Source organism: Gorilla gorilla, chromosome 6 (assembly GCF_029281585.2).
Source record: "Gorilla gorilla gorilla isolate KB3781 chromosome 6, NHGRI_mGorGor1-v2.1_pri, whole genome shotgun sequence".
Classification (NCBI taxonomy): Eukaryota; Metazoa; Chordata; class Mammalia; order Primates; family Hominidae; genus Gorilla; species Gorilla gorilla.
Window position 1 is genome coordinate 149004401 of NC_073230.2, and position 25142 is coordinate 149029542.

General features: G+C 42.7%; 1 protein-coding gene across 7 annotated transcripts in view; it reads left to right on the forward strand.

The window, feature by feature from the left end:
* TBXAS1 (thromboxane A synthase 1) overlaps positions 1–25142 on the forward strand; it is a 243855-nt gene that overhangs the window by 116965 nt on the left and 101748 nt on the right. For 6 of the 7 annotated variants that reach the window (XM_063708804.1, XM_055393221.2, XM_063708803.1 and 3 more), the window contains one exon: positions 16072–16168. In XM_063708804.1, the coding sequence (XP_063564874.1) occupies positions 16072–16168 (97 nt within the window). Of the gene's footprint in view, positions 1–16071; positions 16169–17914; positions 18300–25142 lie in introns of those variants that run through there. The other variant, XM_031013365.2, reaches the window with a different exon arrangement.

Here is a 25142-nt window from a genome sequence, read left to right on the forward strand (position 1 = left end):
AATGTTCCACTCAGTAAAAACAGTCAGAGAAAAGCCCTTGAGGTGGGAATGGTTGGGGGAATGGAAGTTGTGGCTGGAGAGAGGGACACAGATGGATTGGCCGGTCATCATCACACACTGGAAAGCCTTCGTTGCCGGGCGAAGACATGTTTGTTATCCTTTTGTTACCCTTGCTAAGGGCCTGTAAGCTGCTTAAAGCCATGTCTTGCAGGTCAGTTTCTAGAGATGGGGTTTGAGGGGCAAGATGTTTACTAGGGATCAGTGAAAGGAAGGAGGAGAAAGCTGTCAGTCATCCCCCAGTAGGACAAAATGCCACCTCTCTGTGTTCCTACTCAGCCCGGCCACTGGATGTGGGCTTTACCAGGAAGGGGGTGGCCCCAGTGACATGGATCTCAGCAGCTGAGGCTGGCCCTGAAGGAGCTAACAGCTGGAGGCTCCCTGCTGACCACAGTCTCGGCTGCTGGACAGCAAGTCCTTCCCAGAAGGGGGATCTGGACGACATGTCTTGATGTCATCACATCATGGGAACTCTAGTTCAAATGAAGTTTTTGGCAGAATCACCAGGTTGAAGTGGGAGGTGATCTGAGGGTTCTGTATGCTCAGCTTCCCCACAGAGGACTCTTTGCCCTGCTAGATCTGAGACTGGCTGGGGCCAGCCACAAAGGCAGGCCCATGGCTGATGGAGCCAACAGGGCACCTCTGCAGGGGGCACCTCTCCAGGGTGGTAGGAGTGAAATAGAGCAGGCCCCAAGTTTTAGAAAATGACCAGGGGCTGGGTGAATTTTGGAAGCAAGATAAATGTGGATAAAGAGAAAAAAGTATTCTGAGGTTTCAAGTCTGGCTTCAGAGTTGAAACCTCCTTCTGCCAGGAGGAGTAATAGGGAAGCCAAGAGGATAAAATGATTTCCCAGTCCTGGAAAGGCAGCTTAAAACCATCCTTCCACTTGCTCTTAAGGGTGAGGCGCTCTGCTAGCTTCTCAGGGATGCACGGACAGATAAAATGGGCTTTGTCTTGAGTGAACTTGCAGAGCAATCAGGAGCTTTTCAATAAACAGAGGGTGATGCAGGTCAGTAGAGGAAAGGACCAGGTGCCACAGAAACTACAAGGAGCGAAGGGTCCATGAAGCCTTCACAAAGAGGGGACAGATGACCCGACTGTCTGAAGTTTTCCAAACTAACAAGAGGGCAGCCGGCACTTTAGAGGGTAAATACGTGCAAAGAGGCAGAGCAGGGGGAATACTGCACATCTATGGAACCATAAATAACTTTTTCACAGCAAGAGTGAAAGGCTGTGGTTCCCAAACTGTGTGCTGAGACACCCCAGGGTGCCACAGTGAACTCACAGGGGCTTCCTGGGCTATGGTATTTTGAACATTCGTGACAAATACAGCAACATCTGTCAGGCACTGTAGGAACTGCTTTCAGTTTATGTGTATTATTTCTTCAAATGTCCACTAACTTGCTAGAACATGTATACTTATAAAGTTGTTTGAACTTATCTACTTAGGAATGAGACTGTGGGGTTCTTTTTTTGGCCTGGGGAGCACTACGAAGATATTACTGAGTCACTAAGGGCACCGTGAACTGAGAACGTTTGGAAACACAGGTAAAAGAGGAATGGGGTGAGGAGAGAAGTCAGGAGCTCCTGAAGGGCCCCTGCTTGGTTACAAGTGAAGAAGCTTAAACTTGCTTCAAATGATGGAGAACCACTAGAGATTTATAGGGAATAGAACGACACAGTCAGCTTCTGTTTTACAAAGGTGATTGGCCTTGGCGGGAGGGTTGGTTTGGAGACAGAGAGCTTCACTGGGAGCTCCTCAGTGGTCCAGGCGAGAGAGACAGGGCCTGAAGCCAGTTGGCATTAGACGTTGGAGCTGGAATACAGCACACTGCGTTGACATCATGGAATTCCCACTGCATGCTTAACACCATAATGAACACTAGACATCAAAGATAAGAAGACAAGATGTGTTTCCACCACTTACAAACAAGCAGAAAGACAGTCAGGAAAAAAATTACAATTACTAGAGAACCACTAGGAGTCAACCAGGCAAGAAAAGAGGAACTGTTCCAGGCAAGGCAGGGGGAACAGCATGTGCAAAGGCATGGGAGTGAGAGATCATGGAGGGTTTCAGTCAGTATGATCAGGATTGGCTCTTGGCGGTGGGGTGGGGAGGGGGACTGGGGGCAGGCAGGCGGGGGGAATAGGGAGGCACAAGGCCAAAGAACAAGGCAGGGAGCAGGGTGTGAAGGACGTCATGTGCCACATGCTAAAGACTCCCCAAGGACTTGATCTTGGCAAACCATTGAAGGGTGTTCAGTAAAGAAGCAGCATACTCAGATTTGCACTTTACCAAGTCCTAGGTGGATAAGTGGAGTTGGGGCCCACATGTGGACAAGCAGCAGGTCAGAATGATGGAGACAGAAACCTCTGAGTGGGAGGTCCAAAGTCTGGCCAGGAAGAGGACCAGGGAATGTACCAGCCTGAAAAGGGCAAAAGAAAGTTGCTGAACAGGCCCTACAAACTCCTGAAAGGGGAGGGGCTGAGAAAGCGCTGGTTCAGTCCATTGATCTCTGCAGGGCTCTGTGAATTCAGGGTGGACCCCAGGCATGAGTACTCTGAGGGTAACATGGGCAGATGATGCCTGACCCTGCTCAGGGTGACAGACAGGAGCCCTGGGAAAGCAACTCCAGACTCCATGGCCTATGACTGTGTCACTGGCTCCTCAAGAAAACTCTGCCTGGTAGCTGAGTCTGCTCTGTCATTCAGCTGACTCAAGCCTCTTGCTCTAATGACAGATGGGAGAGCTGACCCAAAAGGGAAAGACACTCCATGAGCCAAGCAGGGACAGAGCCCCAGGACTCTGGGGACCCTGCTTTCTCCATGGCACCCTGTGGACCATCCAGCCCCAGGGGAGCGCCTGTGAGTCAAATGCCCAGGTACTCCCAGCACTGGACTTCTCCTTAACTTTCTCTGAACTTTCTGGAAGTTGAGCATCTCAGACACTCACAACTGTGATCTGCAGTAGCGTCTACCCCTTTCCTCACTGAGCCTCCTGCCGCTTCCACATGGACATTCCATGGCAAAGGTCAGACTTGAGGGTAGGACAGCAGCTACCCTGTTAGCATCCTCAGCCTGCTGGGAAATAAAACTGTCACGGAGACAAGAAGTTCTCAGATGCTTGGCATTTAGCAGTTGTCAGAGGAGCTGAAAGCCCTCATCAGTTCTACCTGAAAATCAGAAGTTTCCCAACGTGCATGGCTTTTTTTTTTTTTTTTTTTTTTTTTTTTTTTTTTTTTTTTGAGACAGAGTCTTGCTCTTGTCACCCAGGCTGGAAAGCAATGGCGCAATTTTTGTACTTTTAGTAGAGATGGGGTTTCGCCATGTTGGCCAGGCTGGTCTCAAAATCCTGACCTCAGGTGATCCACCTGCCTCGACCTCCTAAAGTGCTGGGATTACAGGCGTGAGCCACTACGCCCGGCCTGTGCATGCCTTTCTGTTCCTTCTGCTGATGTGGGGGGTGTTGGGCTCCTGTCATGGGCCTCCTGATGCCCCCTTGGGGCACTTCCTCGCTCAGCTTCCTCGTCCCTGACAAAGTGGCAGCAGCAGGGTGTGGCCCATGGAAGGTGACCATGACCAGCATTTTCATTAAACTTTACTGTTTGGACAAACTATTCTCATCTGACCTCATAACGGTCTCTTTAATCGTAGAAACAGTTTCAAGAAGGTTGATTTGCTCAAGGTGATACAGCTGTTAAATTACAGGACAAAGCCTTGAGCCCAGGTTCCTAAGACTCTCTAACACCTGCAGCTGTGGCACTGCCAGCCGCCACTCTGCCTCTGACAGTCTCGGGGGATCAATCCAGTGACAAATTCTCCCTCTCCTCTTTTTTTTTCATTGTAGAAGTCACGTGCGCTCATTATAAAACACTGAACGTTCAAGAAATAGTTAAGATGAAAAGGACAGTGCCCCATAATTTCCCGCTCCAGATCTATGCCCTGTGAGCCAGGGGTCTGACACAGAGTATGTGCTCAATAAATGCTTTCTGAAGGGACTAGTTAATAGAAAGACCGACTATTATTTATTAACAGAGCTCCCCGTACTATTTTACAATGTGCTTTTCCATTTGGCTGTGTCATTTGGACATTTTTTCATGTCGGTGCCTGTAGGTGACCCCCTGCCCACCACCACCAGGAACAGTCTACAGCTCGGTCACCCCTAACAGGGGCAGGCCTTCTGGAACAAGGCCAGGCAGCCCCCAGGCTAATCCCAACAGTCTATTCTACTTAAGTTCCCAGAAGGCGGCTGTGAACTATTTTGGTTTAACTGACTGGTCAGTTTTAAAAAAGAGAGAAAACCACTAATTAAACAAGTCAAACAAGTGGTTATTTTTGTCTACACAATACTTCACTGATTTGCCTACATTTTCTCTTCAACCAGGTGCTTTGGAGTTGAATAAGTGAATTCTTAATTGCATAGCTAAATATAGATGAATAACTGGTTAAGAATTTCTTGCCTGGAAAGGAGTCTATATGTAAGTTTGGATTAGAGTGAACCAAGGCCTTACCTCTTTAATTGGGCTGGGGGTTTTCTGGTCCATTAAGCAAGAATATGCTCTAAATCTCCACCTTTAAAAGCCACAGTCTGCACAGCTGGGAGCCTGCCTGCTTTCCCTTGCACACCTACCCAGCACTGGAGCAGGTTCAAAGACAGGCCACCGAGCTAAGAGCAGTCACTGGAATAGATGACAGCATGCTCACCACCAAGGACCTGGGCTGGGGTCAAGTCCCTGTCTTGGGCAAGTGACTTTGCCTCTCTAAGTCTCAGTTTCTTATTCTGAAAAGTGGATAAAATAATGGCCTCATCCATTTTCTATGAGAATTACATGAGGAAATACAGGCAATGCACTTAGAATGAAGCCTGGTCAATAGTAAACACTCAAAATAAATGCTAACGATTGTTGTTAATCTCAAATGCTTGAGAAGAATCTACAACCTCTGCAAATATTTCACTAGTATGAGAAGTTTCTTTGCACCCTATAGGAAGTAGACCTAAAATTCAAACACCCCATACTTTAATTTCCTTTCAAATTTGTAGGAATTATAGGATTTACAGTTCCAGTAAACTACAGAGATAACTTAGTTTTCACTCCCATATTTCAGCCATGGCCCAGAGAGTTTCAGAAGTTTGCGCCTGGAACGGATTTCTGTGTGAGTGGTATGGCTGGATGAACCCGGATCCCACCTGCTAAGCTCTGTTGCATATTAATCTCCAGGACCCATGCCATCTCAGGGAGCAGGAAGACACTGCCTCACATTCACACCATTGTGCAATACCAAGATCAGGCCCTTCTAGGGAAGTAAGCTTTGAGAGGCAGAATGGCACTGGGAATTCACAAGGTTGAGAAGAAAAAGGGGCACCATACTAGTTAGGACTTCCTGATTTCAAATTATGGGAAACCCAACACAAACTAACTTTAGCACAAACTAACTAATGTAAGCTAGGAGGATGGAATGAAGAGCTGCAGGAGGAAAGTTTGGACTCTATCTTGTGCTTTGTAGGCAGTCTGTCTATCTGAAATCTCTGCTGGTCTCTATTAGCTCCTTCTGCAGACAGGCTCTCTCCATGTGGTACAAAAATGGCTGCCATCAGCCCTAGATTAATATATTCTCAGTTTAGCAGCTCCAGGAGAAAGTCAGAGCTTTTCACCCCAGCATCCATGTAGAAATCCCAATGAAGGATCCATACCGGCCTGGAGTGGGTCATGTGTCCACCCCTTGGACCAGTCACTGTTGCCAAGGAGATGAGATACTAGGATTGGCCATGCCTGGGTGGTGAGCCCACCCCCATCACCAGAGGGGCAGGGTTCTATCACTGAGAGCTCCTTCAGAACTGCATGGAATGCGGGGGTGGTTCCCCAAGACGTAGTGGGCAGACAAAAGCAGGCGAGCCATCCCAGACACCCAAAAGGAAACTATGTGTGCCTAAGACACACTTCCCTTACATTTTTTCTCTATTCAAGGTCTTTTCAGGAGCTCCTCAAACTACAGATGAGCATTTTTGTAAATATAAATTCACAAGATTACACAATTTACATGTAAAATGGGACCAGTTTTCTCACGAGATTCATAAACCAGCTCTGAAGCAATTCTAAAGGAATTGTTGCAAAATTGTTTTTAGCATTAGCAATATTACTACCAAAAAAAAAAAAAAAGAAGCAGGAAGACTCCCAAGGTGACTATTTGGAAGGACAACTTTCATTTGAAAGTAGAAGTATTATTTTGTTTCTTTAAAAAATCTAGATTATGTGTAAGATTATTTTGATAATAACTAAATCAATACAAATGTATCACCAAAAGATGTGTGTACCCTACAGTGTAATTGCTTTCCTTTTAGATCTAAGAATTTAGGGAAATGAGAATGGGTGTGAACTTTGGTTAAATATAGAGCAGGTTTTTACCCAATCAGATTGGGTCCACAATCTGGTTACAGTCAATCACATCAGGATCCTCTGGGAGCTTGTTAAAATAGGAGGTGCCTTGGTCCCACCCCAGAGACTCTGGTCTGGTAGGTCTGGGTAGGGCCAGGCATTATTATTTCTGAATGCTCCGCAGTTGGTTTTGACAAGTCCTCCAGGCTGGAAACCATGGCCCTAGGACAGCATTTCTCAGAGTATGGAAAGAGTCCTCTTCCATCAGAATCTGAGAGCTGGTTAAAATGCAGATTCCTGGGCCCTACCCAGGCCTGCTAGATTAGTCTTGGTAAGGAGCTTGGCTGTGAATTTAGAGTTTATTAAGCTCCCCAGTGACTTTTAAAAAATTTTTAATTTTGAAATAATTATAGATGGACAGGAAGTTGAAAAAAATATGTACAGGGAAGTCCTATGTTCCCATTACCCAGCTTCCCCCAATGGTAACCTCTTGCGTGACTATAGTACGTTATCAAAACCAGGAGAATGACCCTGGTATGACCCACAGTGCTTATCATATTTTTTCCAGATTTATATGCACTTGTGTGTGTGTGTGTGTGTGTAGTTCTATGCAGTTTTATCACCTTTGTAGATTTGTGTAACCCCCACCACAGCCAAGATAAAGACTATCCTATGACCATAAGCTCTCTAGAACTACCCCTATATAGCCACATGCACCCATCACCACCCCCATCCCTAAGCCCTGGCAACCACTAATGTGTTCGCCATCTCTATAATTTTATTTCAAGAATGTTATGTAAACAGAATCATACAGCATGTAATCTAATGATATTTGTTTTTTCAGTCACAAAATTCCCTTGAGATTCATCCAAATTTGTGCATGTAACAATAGCTTGTTCTTTTTTAAATTGCTGCATAGTATTCCGTTGTATAGATGTACTACAGTTTGTTTACCCATCTACCCAATGAAGAACATTTGAATTGTTTTCAGTTTTTGCCTATTACAAACAAAGCTGCTGTAAACATTCATGTACATGTGTTCTGTGAATGTAAGTTTTCACGTCTCTGGGACAGATGTTCAAGAGTGCAATTGCTGGGTCATAGCATAAGTACATGGTTAGTTTTATAAGAAATCGCCAAAGTGGCTTTACAGTTTTACCTTCACATCAGCAACTTATAAATGATCCACTTTCTCCACATGTTCGCCAGCCTTTGATGTTATCACTATTCTTTTAAAATTTTAGCCTTTCTGATATATGTGAAATGATATCTCATTGTGGTTTTAATTTGAACTTCACCAATGGCTAATAATGTTAAACATCTTTTCATGTGTTTACTTGGCATCTGTATATCCTCTGTAGTGAAATGTCTGTTCATGTCTTTTGCCCATTTTCTATTTTATTTTTCCATAAGTTATTGGGGGTACAGGTAGTATTTGGTTACATGAGTAAGCTCTTTAGTGGTGATTTCTGAGATTTTGGTGCACCCATCACCTGAGCAGTATACACTGCACCACATTTGTGTCTTTTATCCCTCACCCTCCTCCCACTCTCCCCAACCCCCAAGTCCCCAAAGTCCATTGTATCATTCTTATGCCTTTGTGTCCTCATAGCTTAGTTCCCACATATCAGTGAGAACATACGATGTTTGGTTTCCCATTCCTGAGTTACTTCACTCAGAATAATACTCTCCAATCTCATCCAAGTCACTGCAAATGCTGTTATGTCATTCCTTTTTATGGCTGCATAGTATTCCACCATACATATATACCACAGTTTCTTTATCCACTCATTGACTGATGGACATTTGGGTTGGTTCCATGATTTTGCAATTTTGAGTTGTGCTGCTATGAACATGCCATGCAAGTATCTTTTTTGAATAATGACTTCTTTTCCTCTGGGTAGATACCCAGTAGTGGGATTGCTGGATCAAATGGTAGTTCTACTTTTAGTTCTTTAAGGAAACTCCACACTGTTTTCCATACTGGCTGTACTAGTTTACAGTCCCACCAGCAGGGTAGAAGTGCTCCCTGATCACCGCATCCACGCCAACATCTACTGTTTTTTTATTATTATTATTTTTTGATTATGGCCATTTTTGCAGGAGTAAGGTGGTATCACATTGCAGTTTTGATTTGCATTTCCCTGACATCAGTGATGTTGAGCACTTTTTCATTTGTTTATTGGCCATTTGTGTATCTTCTTTTGAGAATTGGCTATTCAGGTCCTTAGCCCACTTTTTGATGGGATTTTTTTTTTTCTTACTGATTTGTTTGAGTTCATTGTAGATTCTGGATATTAGTCCTTTGTCAGATATATAGATTGTGAAGATTTTCTCCTACTCTGTGGGTTGTCTGTTGACTCTGTTGACTGTTCCTTTTACCGTACAAAAGCTCTTTAGTTTAATTAGGTCCCAGCTATTTATCTTTGTTTTTGTTGCATTTGCTTTTGGGTTCTTGGTCACGAAATCTTTGTCTAAGCCAATGTCTAGAAAGGTTTTTCCAATATTATCTTCTAGAATTTTTATAGTTTCAGGTCTTAGGTTTAAGTCTTCAATCCATCTTGAGTTAATTTTTGTATGAGAGATGAAGATCCAGTTTCATTCTCCTACATGTGGCTAGCCAATTATCCCAGCATCATTTATTGAAAGGGTGTCCTTTCCCTACTTCACGTTTTTGTTTGCTTTGTCGAAGATCAGTTGGTTGTAAGTATTTGAGTTTATTTCTGGGTTCTCTATTCTCTTCCATTGGTCTATATGCCTGTTTTTATACCAGTATCATGCTGTTTTGGTAGCTATGGCCTTATAGTATAGTTTGAAATCAGGTAGTGAGATACCTCAAGATTTGTTGTTTTTGCTTAGTCTTGCTTTGGCTGTGCGGCTCTTTTTTGGTTCCATATACATTTTAGAATTCTTTTTTCTAATTCTGTGAAGAATGATGGTGGTATTTTGATGGGGATTGCATTGAATTTGTAGATTGCTTTTGGCAGTATGATCATTTTCACAATATTGATTCGACCCATCCATGAGCATGAGATGTGTTTCCATTTGTTTGTTTCATCTATGATTTCTTTCAGCAACGTTTTGTAGTTTTCCATGTAGAGTTCTTTCGACTCCTTGGTTAGGTATATTCCTAAGTATTTTTATTTTTTTGCAGCTATTGTAAAAGGGGTTGAGTTCTTGATTTGATTCTCTGCTTGGTCATTGTTGGTGTATAGAAGAGCTACTGATTGGTGTACATTAATCTTGTATCTGGAAACTTTGCTGAATTTTTTTTACAGTTCCAGGAGCTTTCTGGAGGAGTCCTTAGGGTTTTCAAGGTAAACGATTGTATTGTCAGCAGTGACAGTTTGACTTCCTCTTTAGCGATACGGATGCTCTCCTTTCTTTCTTTCTTTCTTCCTTCCTTCCTTCCTTCCTTCCTTCCTTCCTTCCTTCCTTCCCTCCCTCCCTCCCTCCCTTCTTTCTTTTCTTTCTTTCTTTCTTTCTTTTCTCACTCTCTCTCTCTCTCTCTCTTTCTTTCTTTCTCTTGTCTGATTGTTCTGGCTACGACTTCCAGTACTATGTTGAAGAGGAGTGGTGGGAGTGGGCATCCTTGTCTTGTTCCAGTTCCGAGAGGGAATGCTTTCAGCTTTTCCCCATTCAGTATTATGTTGGCTGTGTGTTTGTTATAGATGGCCTTTATTACATTAAGGTATGTCCCTTGTATGCCGATTTTGCTGAGAGTTTTAATCATAAGGGGATGCTAGATTTTGTTGAATACTTTTTCTGCATCTATTGAGATTATCGTGTGATTTTTGTTTTTAATTCTGTTTATGTGGTGTATCACATTTATTGACTTGCGTATGTTAAACCATCCCTGCATCCCTGTTATGAAACCCACTTGATGTTCGTGGATTATCTTTTTGATATGTTGTTGGATTTGGTTAGCTAGTATTTTGTTAAGGATTTTAGCATCTATGTTCATCAAGGATATTGGTCTGTAGTTTTCTTTTTCGGTTGCATCCTTTCCTGGTTTTGGTTTTAGGGTGATGCCGGCTTCATAGAATGAGTTAGGGAGGGTTCCTTCTTTCTCTATCTTGTGGAATAGTGTGAAAAGTATTGGTACCAATTCTTCTTTGAATGTCTGGTAGAATTCTGCTGTGAATCCAGATGCAAGTCCTTAGTCAGGTAGGTAGTTTGCAAATATTGTCTCCTAGCCTGTAGCATGTCTTTTCATCTTCTTAACAGTGTCTTTGAAAGGGCAAAAATTTTTAATTTTGATCAAGTTCAACTTTTTGATTTTTGTCCTTCATGGATTATGTTTTAGGGTCAAGTCTAAGAACTTTTTGCCAAGCTCTAATTTTCAAAGATTTTTTTTTTTTTACTTTTCTAAAAGTTTTATAGTTTCACATTCTACATTTAATTCTGTAGTCCATTTTGAGTTCATTTTTTGCATAAGGTATGAGGTTCATATTTTGCCTATGGATGTCAATTGCTCTAGCATCTTTTTTTTTTTTTTCTCACTCTGTCTCCCAGTCTGTAGTGCAGTGGCTTGATCTTGGATCACTGCAACCTCCACCTTCCAGGTTCAAGCAATTCTTCTGCCTCAGCCTCCTGAGTAGCTGGGACTACAGGCATGTGCCACCATGCCCAGATAGTTATTTGTATTTTTAGTACAGATGGGGTTTACCATGTTGGCCAGGATGGTCTCAAACTCCTGACCTCAAGTCATCCACCTGCCTCAGCCTCCCAAAGTGCTGGAATTACAGGCGCAATCCACTACGCCTGGCCTACTCTAGCATCTTTTGTTGAAAAACCTACCCTTCCTGCATTGAATTGCCTTTGTATCTTTGTCAAAATTATCAGTTGAGCATATATATGTGGGTCTACTTCTGGGTTCTCTATTTTGTCCCATTGATCTATGTGTTTGTCTTTCTGCCAGTACCACACAGTCTTGACGACTATAGCCAAGTCTTGGGATCTAGTAGACTGATTCCTCCCACTTTATTCTTTTTTCAAAATTGATTTAGTTATTTTAAGTTCTTTGCCTTTCCATGTAAGTTTTGGAATAAGTTTGTCTACACCTACAAATATTCTTGCTGAGACTTTGATTGGAATTGCATTAAACTGATACACCAGTTTTGGGAGAATTGATATTTTTACATTGTGGAATCTTCCAATCCATGAACATGATATGATTCTCCACTTACTTAGTTCTTCTTTTATTTCTTTCATCAACATTGTAAATGGCAATGTGCTTTCATTTGGTTTACACATGTTCATTGTTAGCATATAGAAATGCTATTGACTTTTCTTGTATGTTGATCTGGAATCCTGCAACCTTGCTGAACTCACTTATTAGTTCTAAGATTGTTTTTAAATTTTTTAGTATTTTCTCTGTAGATATCATGTCATCTCAAAACAGGGACAATTTTATTTATTCCTTTTCAGTCTATATGCTTTTCATTTATTTTCTTGCCTTATTGCACTGGCTAGAACTTCCAATACTATGTCAAGTAAGAGTAGTGAAAGAGGACATCCTTGCCTTGTTCCCCATCTTAAGGAAAAGCATTCAGTCTTTCACGTTAAGTATGACATTAGCTGTAAGGTTTTTGTAGATGCCCTTTATCAAGTTGAGGAACTCCTCTCTATTCCTGAGAGTGTTTATCATGAGCAAGTGCTGGATTTTGTCAAATGCTTTCTCATGTCAACTGATATAATCACATAATTTTTTATTTTTCAGGCAGTTAATATGGTGAATTATATTGATTGCTTTGAAAATATTGAATCAGCCTTGGACACCTAGAATAAATACCACTTGGTTTTGATATATAAGTCTTTTTATATAGTGCTAGATTTGATTTGTTGAAGATTTTTGTGTTTAAGGTCATGAGAGATACTGGTCTATACTTTTCTTGTAGTATCTTTGGCTGGTTTTGGTATCAGAGTAAACCTGTCCTCATAAATTGAGTTGTGAAGTGTTACCTCCTCTTTTATCTTCTGGAAGATATTGTAAAATTAGTGTTAATTCTTCTTTTAATATTTGGTAGAATTCTTCATTGAGAATTCTACATTACAGAATTGTACTCTCTAAGTACATTGAGTACCACATCATAGGGTGGTGTAATTTTTGCTTCAACCATCAAGTATGATTTAAGAGACTCCAAGGTATCCTGGCCTGGAGATGTGTTTTTCAGGAAATTTTAAATTATGAATTCAAATAAAAAATATGAATAATTAAATTTTGAAATTTAATTAAAATTATTAATAGTTTTGTGGTTGTAAGATTATTCAGATTGCCCACTTCATCTTGATTGAGCTTTAGTAGTTTGTAATTTTCATCGAATTGGTCAATTTCTTTCTAGTTTTTAAATATATTAGTCTAAAGTTGTTTGTAGTAGACCCTTATCCTTTTAATAGCTTGCAGTGTTTGTAGTGATATCCCATTTCATTCCTGATGTTGGTGTTTTATGTCTTCTCTCTTTTATCTTTGTTAGTCTTGTTCGAGGTTTATCCATTTTATTGATATTTTTCAAAGAACCAGTTTTTCGTTCATCAGTTTTTCTGTGGTTTTTGTTTTCAGGTTCATAGAGTTCTGCACTTATTTTTTTAATTATTTCCTTTCCTGTGCTTGATAAGTTTCTTTGTTCTTCTTTTTCTAGTTTCTTGAGGTGGGAGCATAGACTATTCATTTAAGATCTTTCCTCTTTTCTAAAGTAGCATTTAGTGCTATCAGTTTCTCTCTCCACATTGTTTTAGCTGCAGCCACACATTTTGATATATTGTTATCTAGTCATTACATTATATTCACCATTATAGTAGTGTATTTGTTCTCTTTTATTCCTTCTGCTCCTTGTTTCATTTTTCTTACCTTTTTGTGGATAACTTGAACATTTTTCAAAATTCCATTTTGGCTTATTATAATTTTAAAATAGTTTTTCTTAGTTCTTGTGTAAATACACATATATAATTTATCACAATCTATGAGTATGAATGCCTTACCATTTTGAGTGATATGTAGAAATCTTACTTCCATTTTGGTCCTTTTAGCCTCCTTACTTTTAAAATATAATTGTCTTAAGTATATCTTCTAAGTACATTGAGTACCACATCATATGGTGGTGAAATTTTTGCTTCAACCATCAAGAATGATTTAAGAGACTCCTGAGAAGGATAGTCTATTATTTTTATCCATTTCATTGTCCTTTCCTTTCTGAAGTTCCAAACTTTCTTCTGTTATCATCTCCCTTTCCTTTCTGTTTGGAGAACATCCTTCAGCCATTCTTTAAGGGTAAATATGTGAGTGACAAAATCTCTTAGTTTTCCTTCATCAGAGAATGCCATTATTTCCACTTTTCTCCTGAAGGATACTTTCACCAAATAGATGACTTGTGATTGACAGTTATTTCCTTTCAGCACTTGAAAAATGTGCCACTTCCTTCTGGCTTCCATGGTTCCTGATAAAAAACCTGCTGTCCTTTGAACTGGTGTTCCCTATAGATAATACATTATTTCTCTCTGACTGTTTTCAAGATGTTTTTCTTTCTTTTTTAGTTTTCAGAAGTTTAACTACGAGGTATCTTGGCATGGATTTCCTTGGGTTCATCTGAGTTGAGATTCACTCAGCTTCTTGAATATGTAGGTTTATGTCTTTTGCAAAATTCAGAAATTTTCAGCTGTTATTTCTTCAAGCCAAGGTGACTTTTAAGCACATTGTATATTTGAGAAACACTGCTCTGGAAGGGGGTTGAGAGATCCAAGGACTTCTCAAATTGTATGCAGAATGCTGTAAGTGCCCACAGCTTTCATTAGGTTCTCAAAAGACTCCATGACCCTCACCATACATTTTATAAAAGAATTGGTTTATGGCCTTATTGAGTTGTTTTTTGTTTTCTTGGTTAGAATCAGTAAAAAAAAACAAACAAACACAAAAAGTAGTTAGTATTCTTTTCTTTCTTTGTACCACATCTGTTGAATTCCTGTTTCTCAAAGATTTTCCTGACAATTTTGGAAAATACGATGACTCAGGTAAATGTTTTCCAAGTGCCTAATAGGTGCCAGACAAATATTTGTATTGTTTTCCATAGTTAATGAGAAGGAGAAGAATTTAAAACAATTAATGTCATCTGGGTTTATGAAAAGTTCTTGGTAAATAAGTGCTAGAGTAAAATTGGCTGCTTTTCAGTGTGACTTTCCCCTTTAAAATCTGTTCCTTACTGCTCTGAGCTGGATACACCAGCGATCAAATTACATCCCTGAAAGTATAATTTCATACACTGAAAACATGTCATTACACAGTGGGCCGCTTGTCATCACTCTGGCTTGCTTTGCACCGTTGGTAGTCCGGCACTCACGGTTCCCCCAAGCAGGCTTGTCCCTGGCTCAACTGCTCTAGCTGATTCCTCCAGCCAGCACACCCTCACCTCCTTTGTCACCCCTTCTTCCTGGACTAACTCTTGCTCATCTTCCAGAACTCAGCTTGGGAAGCACCACCTCTGGGAAGCCTTCAGTCTCTTTTCTCCAAGCATTGAGTTGGGTGTGCCTCCAGGGTCACTCATGCCTGCCAGAACATCACGCTGTATGTTAATTGCCTAATTGTCTCTCCTGTCAGATGGTCAGACCCTTGGAAACTGTGACTGGGTCTTGATTTGCTTTCGTGCCCTCAGTACTTTTGTAAGTATAATATGACATGTGTTTACGCACTGTCTCCAGTTGAGTTCACGCCACCAGCTGACTGACTGAGCCTTTCATCCATATTTTCATTAATGTCATTAAGTATCTGTTGAGGGCTGGGCACAGAGGTTCATGCCTGTAATCCCAGCACTTTGGGAGGCCGAGGTGGACGGATCACTTGAGGTCAGGAGTTCAAGACCAGCCCAGCCAACAAGGTGAAAGCCTGTGTCTACTAAAAATACAAAACTTAGCTGGGCATGGTGATGGGCACCTGTAATCCCAGCTACTCAGGAGGCTGAGGCAGGAGAATCGCTTGAACCCGGGAGGGGGAGGTTGCAGTGAGCTGAGATAGCACCACTGCAGTACAGCCTGGACAAAAGAGCAAGACTCCATCACAAAAATAAAAATAAAATTTTAAAAAGTACCTGTTGAGCTCCTTTATATATAGGTGTGGCGACCAGATATTCAGTTCTTCCCAAGCAGGTTTAATCTTTCCTCACAAGCATCTGTTTATTAATTCACTTTAGACTTTTTCTGAGAATTGGTATAAAGGTTATTGGTCTTCTCTCGCTAGAATTTCTATCTTTCTGTGTTGGGGAAATATGGATAACACCGACCTCTGCCATTTTCCTTCTTTGTCTTACTACTGGATCTTATGAACCCTTTTTTATTGCATTTACATGTATAGCTCTGTCTTTCCTATTATGCTGTAATAAGCTCCTTGGGCAGGGAGTGTATCTTATTCAACCCAGAGTCTCCAGGGACCGGTGTAAGGTGGCATTCCATGAGTGCTGATGGAAAGAAATTTGATGTTAGATCATCACAGCTATATGGTTGCTTATGATTGGAACATACATCTCCTCATCGTCTCCATACCTTTACTTCCTAGTTATCTTTTATCCCTCATTCTAAGCCACTGTGAATTCTTTTTTGGAAAGGAGAAATGGGTAATGCAACACATTTTAACGCATTTTTTATTCCTCCCAGGTACTATCTTGGTCGTCGGATGTTTATTGTTATTTCTGAGCCAGACATGATCAAGCAGGTGTTGGTGGAGAACTTCAGTAACTTTACCAACAGAATGGTACGTAGTTTTCTTTCTGCATATAGATGGATGGGGAATCGTTCTCAGATGGAGACACTGCATGTCAGATCCAATGGGGATGCAATCAGGGCTCTGATCAGGTTTATGTCAGTTCCACTCAAAACTAAGCTCCTCAGTGAACTCGGTTTTTCAAAAGAGATCTGTGGGACTGCAACAAAAGAGTAGCATTTACATTTAAGAAATGCTTCAAGAAAGCTAAAGCTCAAGGGAAGCTGAGGCTATTAAAAATGCTAAAACCAAGAGGGTTTTCTAAAGCTGGGTTCAAAGCCGGGGGAATCCAGAGGGCACAGGCCAAGTGACTGACGGAGAATGAGCTAGGCTAATAAATATCACTTGGAAAGCAAAATTTTGAGATTCTTGCACTTACATCTTTCCCAGAAAGTATAAGAGTATTAAGGCTGGAAAGGGAAGTCAAGCAAAATTAGGAGAGAAATTTGTCCCTTAGTAAGAGAAGGAAACTTTAAGAGGGCTCCTTTATATTAGGTCAAGTCTCCAGCCTACATGCATGTACATATCCCTTTGTTTTTGGAAAGTAAATGTCCTACTATTTATCTTTGATGAGAAATCCCAAAGGATGGGAGAGGTAACAGAAAATGGCAGAGATCAGGCCAGGCACAGTGGCTCATACCTGTAGTCCCCACACTTTGGGAGGCCGAGGAGGGTGGATTGCTTGAGTTCAGGAGTTCGAGACCAGCCTGGCCAACTTGGCGAAACTCTGTCCCTACAAAATTACAAAAATTAGCCGGGTGTGGTGGCACACATCTGTAGTCCCAGCTACTTGGGAGGCTGAGACATGAGAATTGCTTGAACGCTTGAATCTGGGAGGTTGGGAGTGGGAGGCTCCAGTGAGCTGAGATTGCGCCACTGCACTCCAGCCTGGGCGACAGAGACCCTGTCTCAAAAAAAATTAAATAAATAAATAAATAAAAGAAATAAAGAATGAAAAAATGGCAGATATCAGTGCTATCCATTTTCCAAAAATAGGGAGATAGGCATTCTAGCAGAGAAGACCAGTAATCTTTACGTTGATTCTTGGAAAAAGTCTAAAGTGAATTAATAAACATGTTTGTGAGAACTCAGAGAATCACCTTGCCAACCATTTTTGGGGGGTTCCACTTAGACCTCACTTTTCATTCTTTTAGGGAAGTAGGTATTCAGTCTTTTGTTAATTATTTGGCAAACTTTTTCATACCTGCCATATGTCAGGCACTGTGTAGGTGCTGACCGTAAAGAGACAGTGTCCCTCGAGGAACTCTCGGTTTAGTGAGGGAGGCAGACAAGGAAAGGGACCAGCACAATGCAGTGTGGTGAGTGCTCCTGAGGTGGGGAGCCCAGGCCACCAGGATGCGGACAGAGGAAAGCTTATTGGGTGTGAGGTGCTTGGGGCTGAGTCTTAAAGAAATTAGAGAAAGTCCCCTTACCTGTGTTCCGAACTAGGTGAGCCATCCAGAGTGTGTCCTTGTCATCGCAAGAGCTTATGAGATGAGTACAATTATCATCTCTATTTTATAGACAAAGAAACTAAGGTTCAGAGAGGCTAAATGATCAACCCTGGTAACATGACTTAACACGAGGAAGAGCAGGGATTCATGTGCCATCTCTCAACTTAAGTCTAGAGCTCTTTTTACTGCCAAAGCTGTGACAGCTGCCTCAGTGACATTTCAGGATGTCAAGGTTGAGTGGAGTAATTGGCCACTCACCCAAAATTTGCTCATCTTCTTCCAGCCCCAGAGCATCATGCCCAACTCCAGACATCACGTGGCCTCTAGAGGGATGTGGCCTGGAGGGAGGCGGCTGGCCTGCTACCTCCATCCCTTCAGGATGGCCGAAGGAATTGCAGAAGTTTAACTGCTTCTCTGCTGCCTCTAGATTCTCTTTCCCAAACACTGCATTGCTATCTCCTCGCTCAAAGTCCCCTGGAAGCCGTCTGTCAAGAAACTGATTCTGATGATTAAATGCAGCTGTAGCTTGTTGCTCCATCAGCCTCAGCAAGGAGTGCTGATTAAAGAAGTTGGAGAAGCCAGTAAGTCAAAGTGCACGGACCACCAAGCCACATCCTGGCAAGCAGTAAAGGCACTCCCAGGAACCTGTCATAGCACTTGAGACTGTCTGAGCCCCTAAGCCATGAGACGGCACTTGCCAACTGGTGTCTCCATATTTCCTCCCATGACACCAGGACATGTGACCCTGAGAGCTGACCTAGAAGAGGTCAATGATTTGGCCTGCTAGGGGCAGACATACTCAATGCACATGTCCAAGCAAGGAGGACACAATAATATTGCCCTCAGCTTTGATCAATTTCTCCTCCAAGCCATTTGTCTGCTGTTCCTAATTTCTTTCACCATCCCCTCACCCACCCCTCCACCCAGACTAGGTCCAGTGCTCCAAACTCCAGAGTAGAGTTCCAATTTTCGTCCTCTTCCACTCAGCACAGGATTAAGCCTTCAGGACTAAGTTCAAGTTCCCTAGACGATATTTAAGGGCCTTTGTGTCTTAGATCCATTGTGTGTGCTCCACCCTGTCTCTCACTGCTCCCCAATACAAATCGTCACTCCAGCCTCTCTCTGCTCACCCTCACCTGCTCTGGAGAGACCTGACCTCTGCCTTGCTCACGCTGACACTGCCTCAGAATTGAAGGCAGTGTAACAGTGGGGCTCATATTGATTATGACGTGAGCTTGAGCACATTTCTTTTTTTTTTTTTTTTTTTTTTGGAGACACGGTCTTGCTCTGTCACCCAGGCTGGAGTTCAGTGGTGTGATCAGAGCTCACTGCAGCCTCAAACTCCTGGGCCCAAGTGATCCTCCCACCTCAGCCTCCTAGGTAGCCGGGACTGCATGTGTGTGCCACCATGCCTGGCTAATTTTTAAAAAAAATATTTGGCAGAGATGGGGTCTTACTATGTCGCCAAGGTTAGTCTCGAGCTCCTGGCCTCAGGTGATCCTCTCACCTTGGCCTCCCAAATTGTTGGGATTATAGCCCTGAGCCACTGTACCTGGCCACATTTCTTAACTTAAAAAAGAGCTGGGGCAGCTCTTTTTAAAAATATCCGTGGAAAGTGGAGCTGAATCAACATGACTCAGCAGAAATGGCCACAACCAGTGGCAGAACTTCTTATTCTTGGCCTCCTCTCAAGGCCTGGAGTTGGGGGATATGATCCACCTTACTAGGCTGTCGTAAAGCCAGATGGGATCATGCATATAACCTCTCTCTCTACACAGTACTTGGCAGGTGACACATTACTGCTTCTCACAAGAAAACCCTCCACCTCTTCCACACCCGTCCAAACTGTTGCTGTTCTTCAAGACACTCCTCAGATACTGCCTCCTCCAGGAAGCCTTCCCTGCCTCCATCCACATGCACTTTTCCCCTTCCCTGAACTCTGGCAGCGCTCACCATGTGTGTCACTCATTGTCACAGTTGATCCCCTTGTGCCTTCCACTATTTATAGTAAAGGAGGATATGGCTTTCACTCTAGCTTGATTATTAGCTCTTTAAGGCCAAGAACTGTATCTTGTATTTTTTTTTAAACCCCATGACATAAACACATATTGACTCTTCAGCATCCAATATATTCTTGTTCCAACTGAATGGAATTTCTATCAACTTGACATTCCTCCCAGAAGAATGAGGTATTACTTCAACCTGGAGTTGCAATATAGTCTTCTTCGTCTCGGTCATTCACAAACACGTAAAAAGACCCATCACAGATAAGATCTCCAGGAAACCCCAGTGTTTATAGTTTTCCATCTGGGAATGCATCCACTTATGTGTAGCTTTGTTTATGGTCTTTAAGCCAATTCCGTATCGATGGTAAAACAACCCTTAGTGACTCAATTTTTTAAAAAACAGTCTTTAAAGTGGGATTTTCTCACAGGTTTTTGAAAGTCAAATTAAATTGGGTTCTGTGGTTCCCTCTTATCCATATGCTTGTTTATCTGCTCAAAGAACTCAAGGAGATTAGTGAGACGTGATTTCTCCTTACTGACACCACGTTGCCTTCCCTCTAATAGGCTATGTTTACTTAAGCGTTCAGCGATTCAGCTTTATTATACATTCACTCGGTAAACATTAAACGCTTACTCCATGCAAGCTGCTACCAAATGGTCCCTTGTGATACAGAAAATACCTCGGCATATTAGTTTGATAAATTAAGTGAAAAGGAATTTAAATAATGCATGCTCTCATTCTCCAACAGGGAGAGCCCATGTCTGCTCACAAATTCAGGCTTGAGTTACGTGAGTTTTGTCCCTGGACAGCCTGGTGGAGAAGGGCCCTGATTTGGGAAGCTGGATTTAGCTCTGAAATTTGACATGAGCTGTAAGCATCCCATGAGGGATCCATAGAGCGTATTCACTGGAGGTGGGGGTGATGCAACAGGGAGCTCCCCGACATACATCAACATTGAACAAATGTGTGAATTCAAATATCATCCTGTGAAATATTCTTTTCCAAACTCCAGAACACTGGCTGGAGCAGACTGTGGGTTGGATCCAGAGCAGCAGTTCTTAACGTCATGCTTTCCCATTCACCATTTTTGGGCCTCTGGAGTCTGTGCAATGTCTCTGCTTTATCTTGCTCATTTTCCACGTGGACCTTGTAGGTCTCTATCAATGTCCTCAGTGCTTCCTGAAACTGCTCCATGATGGTGCAACCACAGCTTATCATTAAACCCAAATCAATCTTCTTGGCACTTATAGAAGCTCAGTCGTCCTGGTACATCAGGACTTGGATGTTTCTATTTAGATATTTTCAATGAGCTCTTCTTTGCTGTCAGGTACGGTACCTAATGAAACCATAGGGCAGCTCTTTTTTAAATATCTGTGGAAAATGGAGCTGAGTCCACATGACTCAGCAGAAATGGTCACAACCAGAGGCAGAACTTCTTGTTCTTGGCCTCCTATCAAGGCCTAGAATTAGGGAGCTGTGGGAAGGGTGATAAGAGGTAGGCCAGTCTTTGGCCCATGTTAGCTTGGTCTGGTCAGATAGGCATGTCAGGGATGTGTCAAAACACTAAGCCTACTGCTTTGGAGATGTGGGTTCTGGTCTGGAGTGGCAGTATGGAGTGCCATCTCTCAGGTCCTCATGAGCAACACAGAGGTCACCTCTCCAGGCACAGGTCGAGCCACACCACTGACACACAAGAGTCACGTCCAAAGCCATGTGATGGACGTGGTGGGTGGTTTTATCCCGAACCATCAACACCCAGCACCCTGGCTGCCCCAGGTTCAGCCTTTCAGGGGCTGCTTCACTCACTCTCCACACAGCTGTGAACATTGCAGGATGAGTCACTGTGAAACCACAAACTCCTTGGCATTGGTGAAGATGACTAAAGTTATAGGCAAATTAGTCACTGGAAACCTTCCTGTCCTCTGTATCTGCAGCAGCCTCCTATTGAAGGAAGAAAAGGGTATGTTGGCTCATTGCAGAGCTAATTGGCAAGGAAAGCTCAATTCAGGGCTACAGGTGAGTCAGACCCCCTTGTGCGGGGGCCACAGGGACCCGCCTGCTGGCATCCATTGAGGAGAGAGGGGGCCTTGGCAGATTTGCCATAAAACCGCCCCCCTTGAACTCATTCCTACACCTGTAACCGCTGACAGCTTTTGAAAACTGTTCACCTGGAGTTCCTGGTTCTCTTTCTCTTAAATCAAACATTGAGTAAATGAAGACACTCAGATGTTCAAACATGTGCATCAAGATTTTAGTTGTGAGAGTGGTTGCCATGCATGACCTAGGGAAGCTCTCATGGCTTCAGTCAAACTTTGCCAACTTTTTTTAGCTGTGCATTTCTTGAGAAAGGTCAACTCACATTACAGGTCTACAGCTCTGAGCAAGGGAGAAGTTCTTCCTGAAAGCACAAACAGACTACAGAGGGCAGTGAAACCAGAAACACAGGTGTGCAACCTCATTTGCCTGCCCCCGTCTCTATTTTGAGGCCTCTTTGTTTTATGTGACCTCCCTCTCCTTCTCTGCCACAATCTTCTTCTTATAACACCCACTTTCTTCTTTTAATTTCCCCCTCTTCTAAGCCATAGCCCAGTGGTATGGCGAAAGGTCTTTGCTGTGCATAGGAAACCCTCCAATCTGAACTGGAAGCTTCCTGTTGCAGGATGGGCTGCCCCATTGGAATTCCCAGGTGACAGTCGCAATGGGATGCCTGTCCCCTGCAGGTCTCCCATTTCACCTGCTTTTCTAATGTCTGGACATGGCTAAGTCCTAGAAAAGCCAGATCCATGGCATTACATTTAATCAGTACAACACACTGAGCTTCGTTTCCAACATGGTAGCTAAGTTTTAATTCTAACATCTTTAAAAGTACCGAGTGTCTTGTGATGCCTTGGGAACACAGGAATAGTGTTAAGTGGTGTTGATTCTCGATGCTCAAATGTACTTCTCTCTGCCTTGCAGAGATTTTTCTAAAATTTCAAGACCTCGTTGAAAATGATTTCATATTTTTGTGTCTTACTAGACTCTTGGTTCAGCAGGAAGCTATCTTTATATATTTTTTTAACAAAAAGAAATTAGTAAAAGCTTGCTCTGATATTTATGCCATATTTCCCTAACTTTTGTGGTGGCAGAAGTAGAAATAAGTGTGTAAACCAGGAGATTAATATCTACAATTTAGGCATGAGAATAGAGAAATAAACCATAAAATCAATTCTTATCTCTCAATGGATATATTCCAGAACATTCCATGGAAATCAAGTCACTAAGTCCTGATCCTCCCTGTCTTTCTCTGCCCCAGTCTCCTTCTTATGACATTCCCTTTCTTCTTCCCATTTTCCCTCTTCTAAGCCATAGCTCAGTAGTATGGTGAAATGTCTTTGATTTTAGTTTAAAGAAATGAAATCAGATTCCAGATTTGCTACCTCTTATTAGTTGTGTGACCTTCAGACAATCCTTTAACCTCCTGATTCTCAATTTCCTCCTGTGTAAAATACATTAGACTAGCTAATCCCTAAGGTCTGTTTGGTGCCCAGTTCACGTGACCGTTGGCAGCCACAGGAAACCACGGAGTCCCACCAGCGTCCCACAGAGCCACTTGGAGCTTCAGGTACAAGGAACAAGCTCCCTCTTAGGCCCCCTCAGGAAAATTTATTCTCGCAGCCAAGCATGTCAAGTGCGATATCAGGAACATGCTTGTCCTTCTTGAACACTGCTTCTGGCCAGAAACTCTGCTGAGATCTGTTGGAGAGTTTCCTCCAAAGATAAGAGTTAACAAACCCCCGGATTCCCTTCCCCGCTCAGGAGGGGCCCTCACTGTCAGCTTTGGGGCTGATAGAAGCACAGTTCCAAGCGCCTGGCTTCCTCCTCCTCCCCAGTGGATAAAATGCTGGAACTCTGTCAGGCAGGACTGCCATAATTAGAAGAGGCCCCTTTCCAATGGCTGAAGCTGACTAGGCAGATAGAGCCCAAATTTGTTTTTAGCCACCACATGCCCCTGAGCTGACCCCTCGAGCTGTGGACACATCTCACAACCTCACCCGGAGGCCATTCTCTCAGGCCAGTCACACTCTCCCACATAGAGAGCGAAGATGATGTCATCTCTATGGCCACCTTCTACCAGCAGAGGGAATGAATGAAAACTGACATGTAGAATAGTAAGACCACTACTGTTTTCATTTTTGGTATTTTTTTTATATTTTAATTTTTTTATACTCTATTTTTAGTAAAAGGGACACCTTTACTATTTCAAACCACCAAAATATAAGCCCTATTTGGTTCAAATCTTTGTACAGCCAGATAGCAATAGACATAAATTGACAATGGCCTCAAGTATAGAATTTGGGGTTATACAAGTGACAGAATTCTTGAGTCTCAGTTGATTATAATATAATGAGGGGACAGTGCCAGGTCTTTCACGTCTCCAGGTGGGAAGGGGACAAGTTGCACGGTGGCTGTCCTCATCTGTGCCTGGTTGTGTGAGAATTAGAAACAATGTTTGTAACAGTGGTACCTAGTCTTTGTGACCGTGGTCCTCTTTTTGATATTAAGATTTTTGCAGACTAGTTGGCATAAACAAGTTGGCTCTCTGTACTCACATTACAACCACTGAGGTATAACACTATGTCTTGGAGTCCTCAGAAGCACCTCGCTCTGCTCAGCTGGCCCCTCAGCCCCGTGTGGCTGTTTCAGAACTGTTGATCATCTGTCAAGTCATCCCAGAGATCATCTAGATCTTGAGTCCATTTCTTGCATGTTCCAGAACACAAGAAAACATTTGTGGCTATAGCTTCGTATTCTATCATGCCTTTCATCCCTTTCTCCTGATAATACATGAACTCGGTTACAGCAGAAATGCATTCCATGCATTTGCAACACTCTGGAAGGAGCCAGTGGTTCTTGTGTGGCTTTACCAGGCCAGTCGAGAATCACTGGGCTGGCGCATGAGAAACCTTCAATAAGTGGCTGCTGTCTTCATGCACCCATGGAATGCCGAGGTGTTGGTTTTCTTCAATAACCTGCTCCTCAGGGCAGTGTTTCCTAATTGCTGGAGAATGACCCAAGAGTTGATGAAATAATATGAAAAGTACTGTGTTTGCTGTAAGATGGACAAGTATTGGTGATACAGGCCACCCCACTCCCACCCTCCATTCTTTGTCTTGATAGTTCCAGTCCCAGTACAGCACCTGGCACACAGTAGTTGCTCCATCATTATTCACAGCATAATCACAGACACCATTCAGAGCAGAGCTTGTACAGCCCTAAACATAAAGTGCAGCAAACCCAGCTCAAGATCATTAAAAATAGCAGCCATTCAGCTCCTGCTGTGGGATTGCCAGGGAGGGCCAGAGACTGTGGTCTTGACACATTCTGTGTGGGGTTCATCCACATCTTCCTAAATGCCCAAGGCACGGCTATTTGAAGCAGAGCAAGTAAAGACAACGAGGGGTCCCTCTGCTGGGTTTTCTGTCCCCCTCTGGCTGCCAGCACTAATCTAGCCTTTGAAGAGG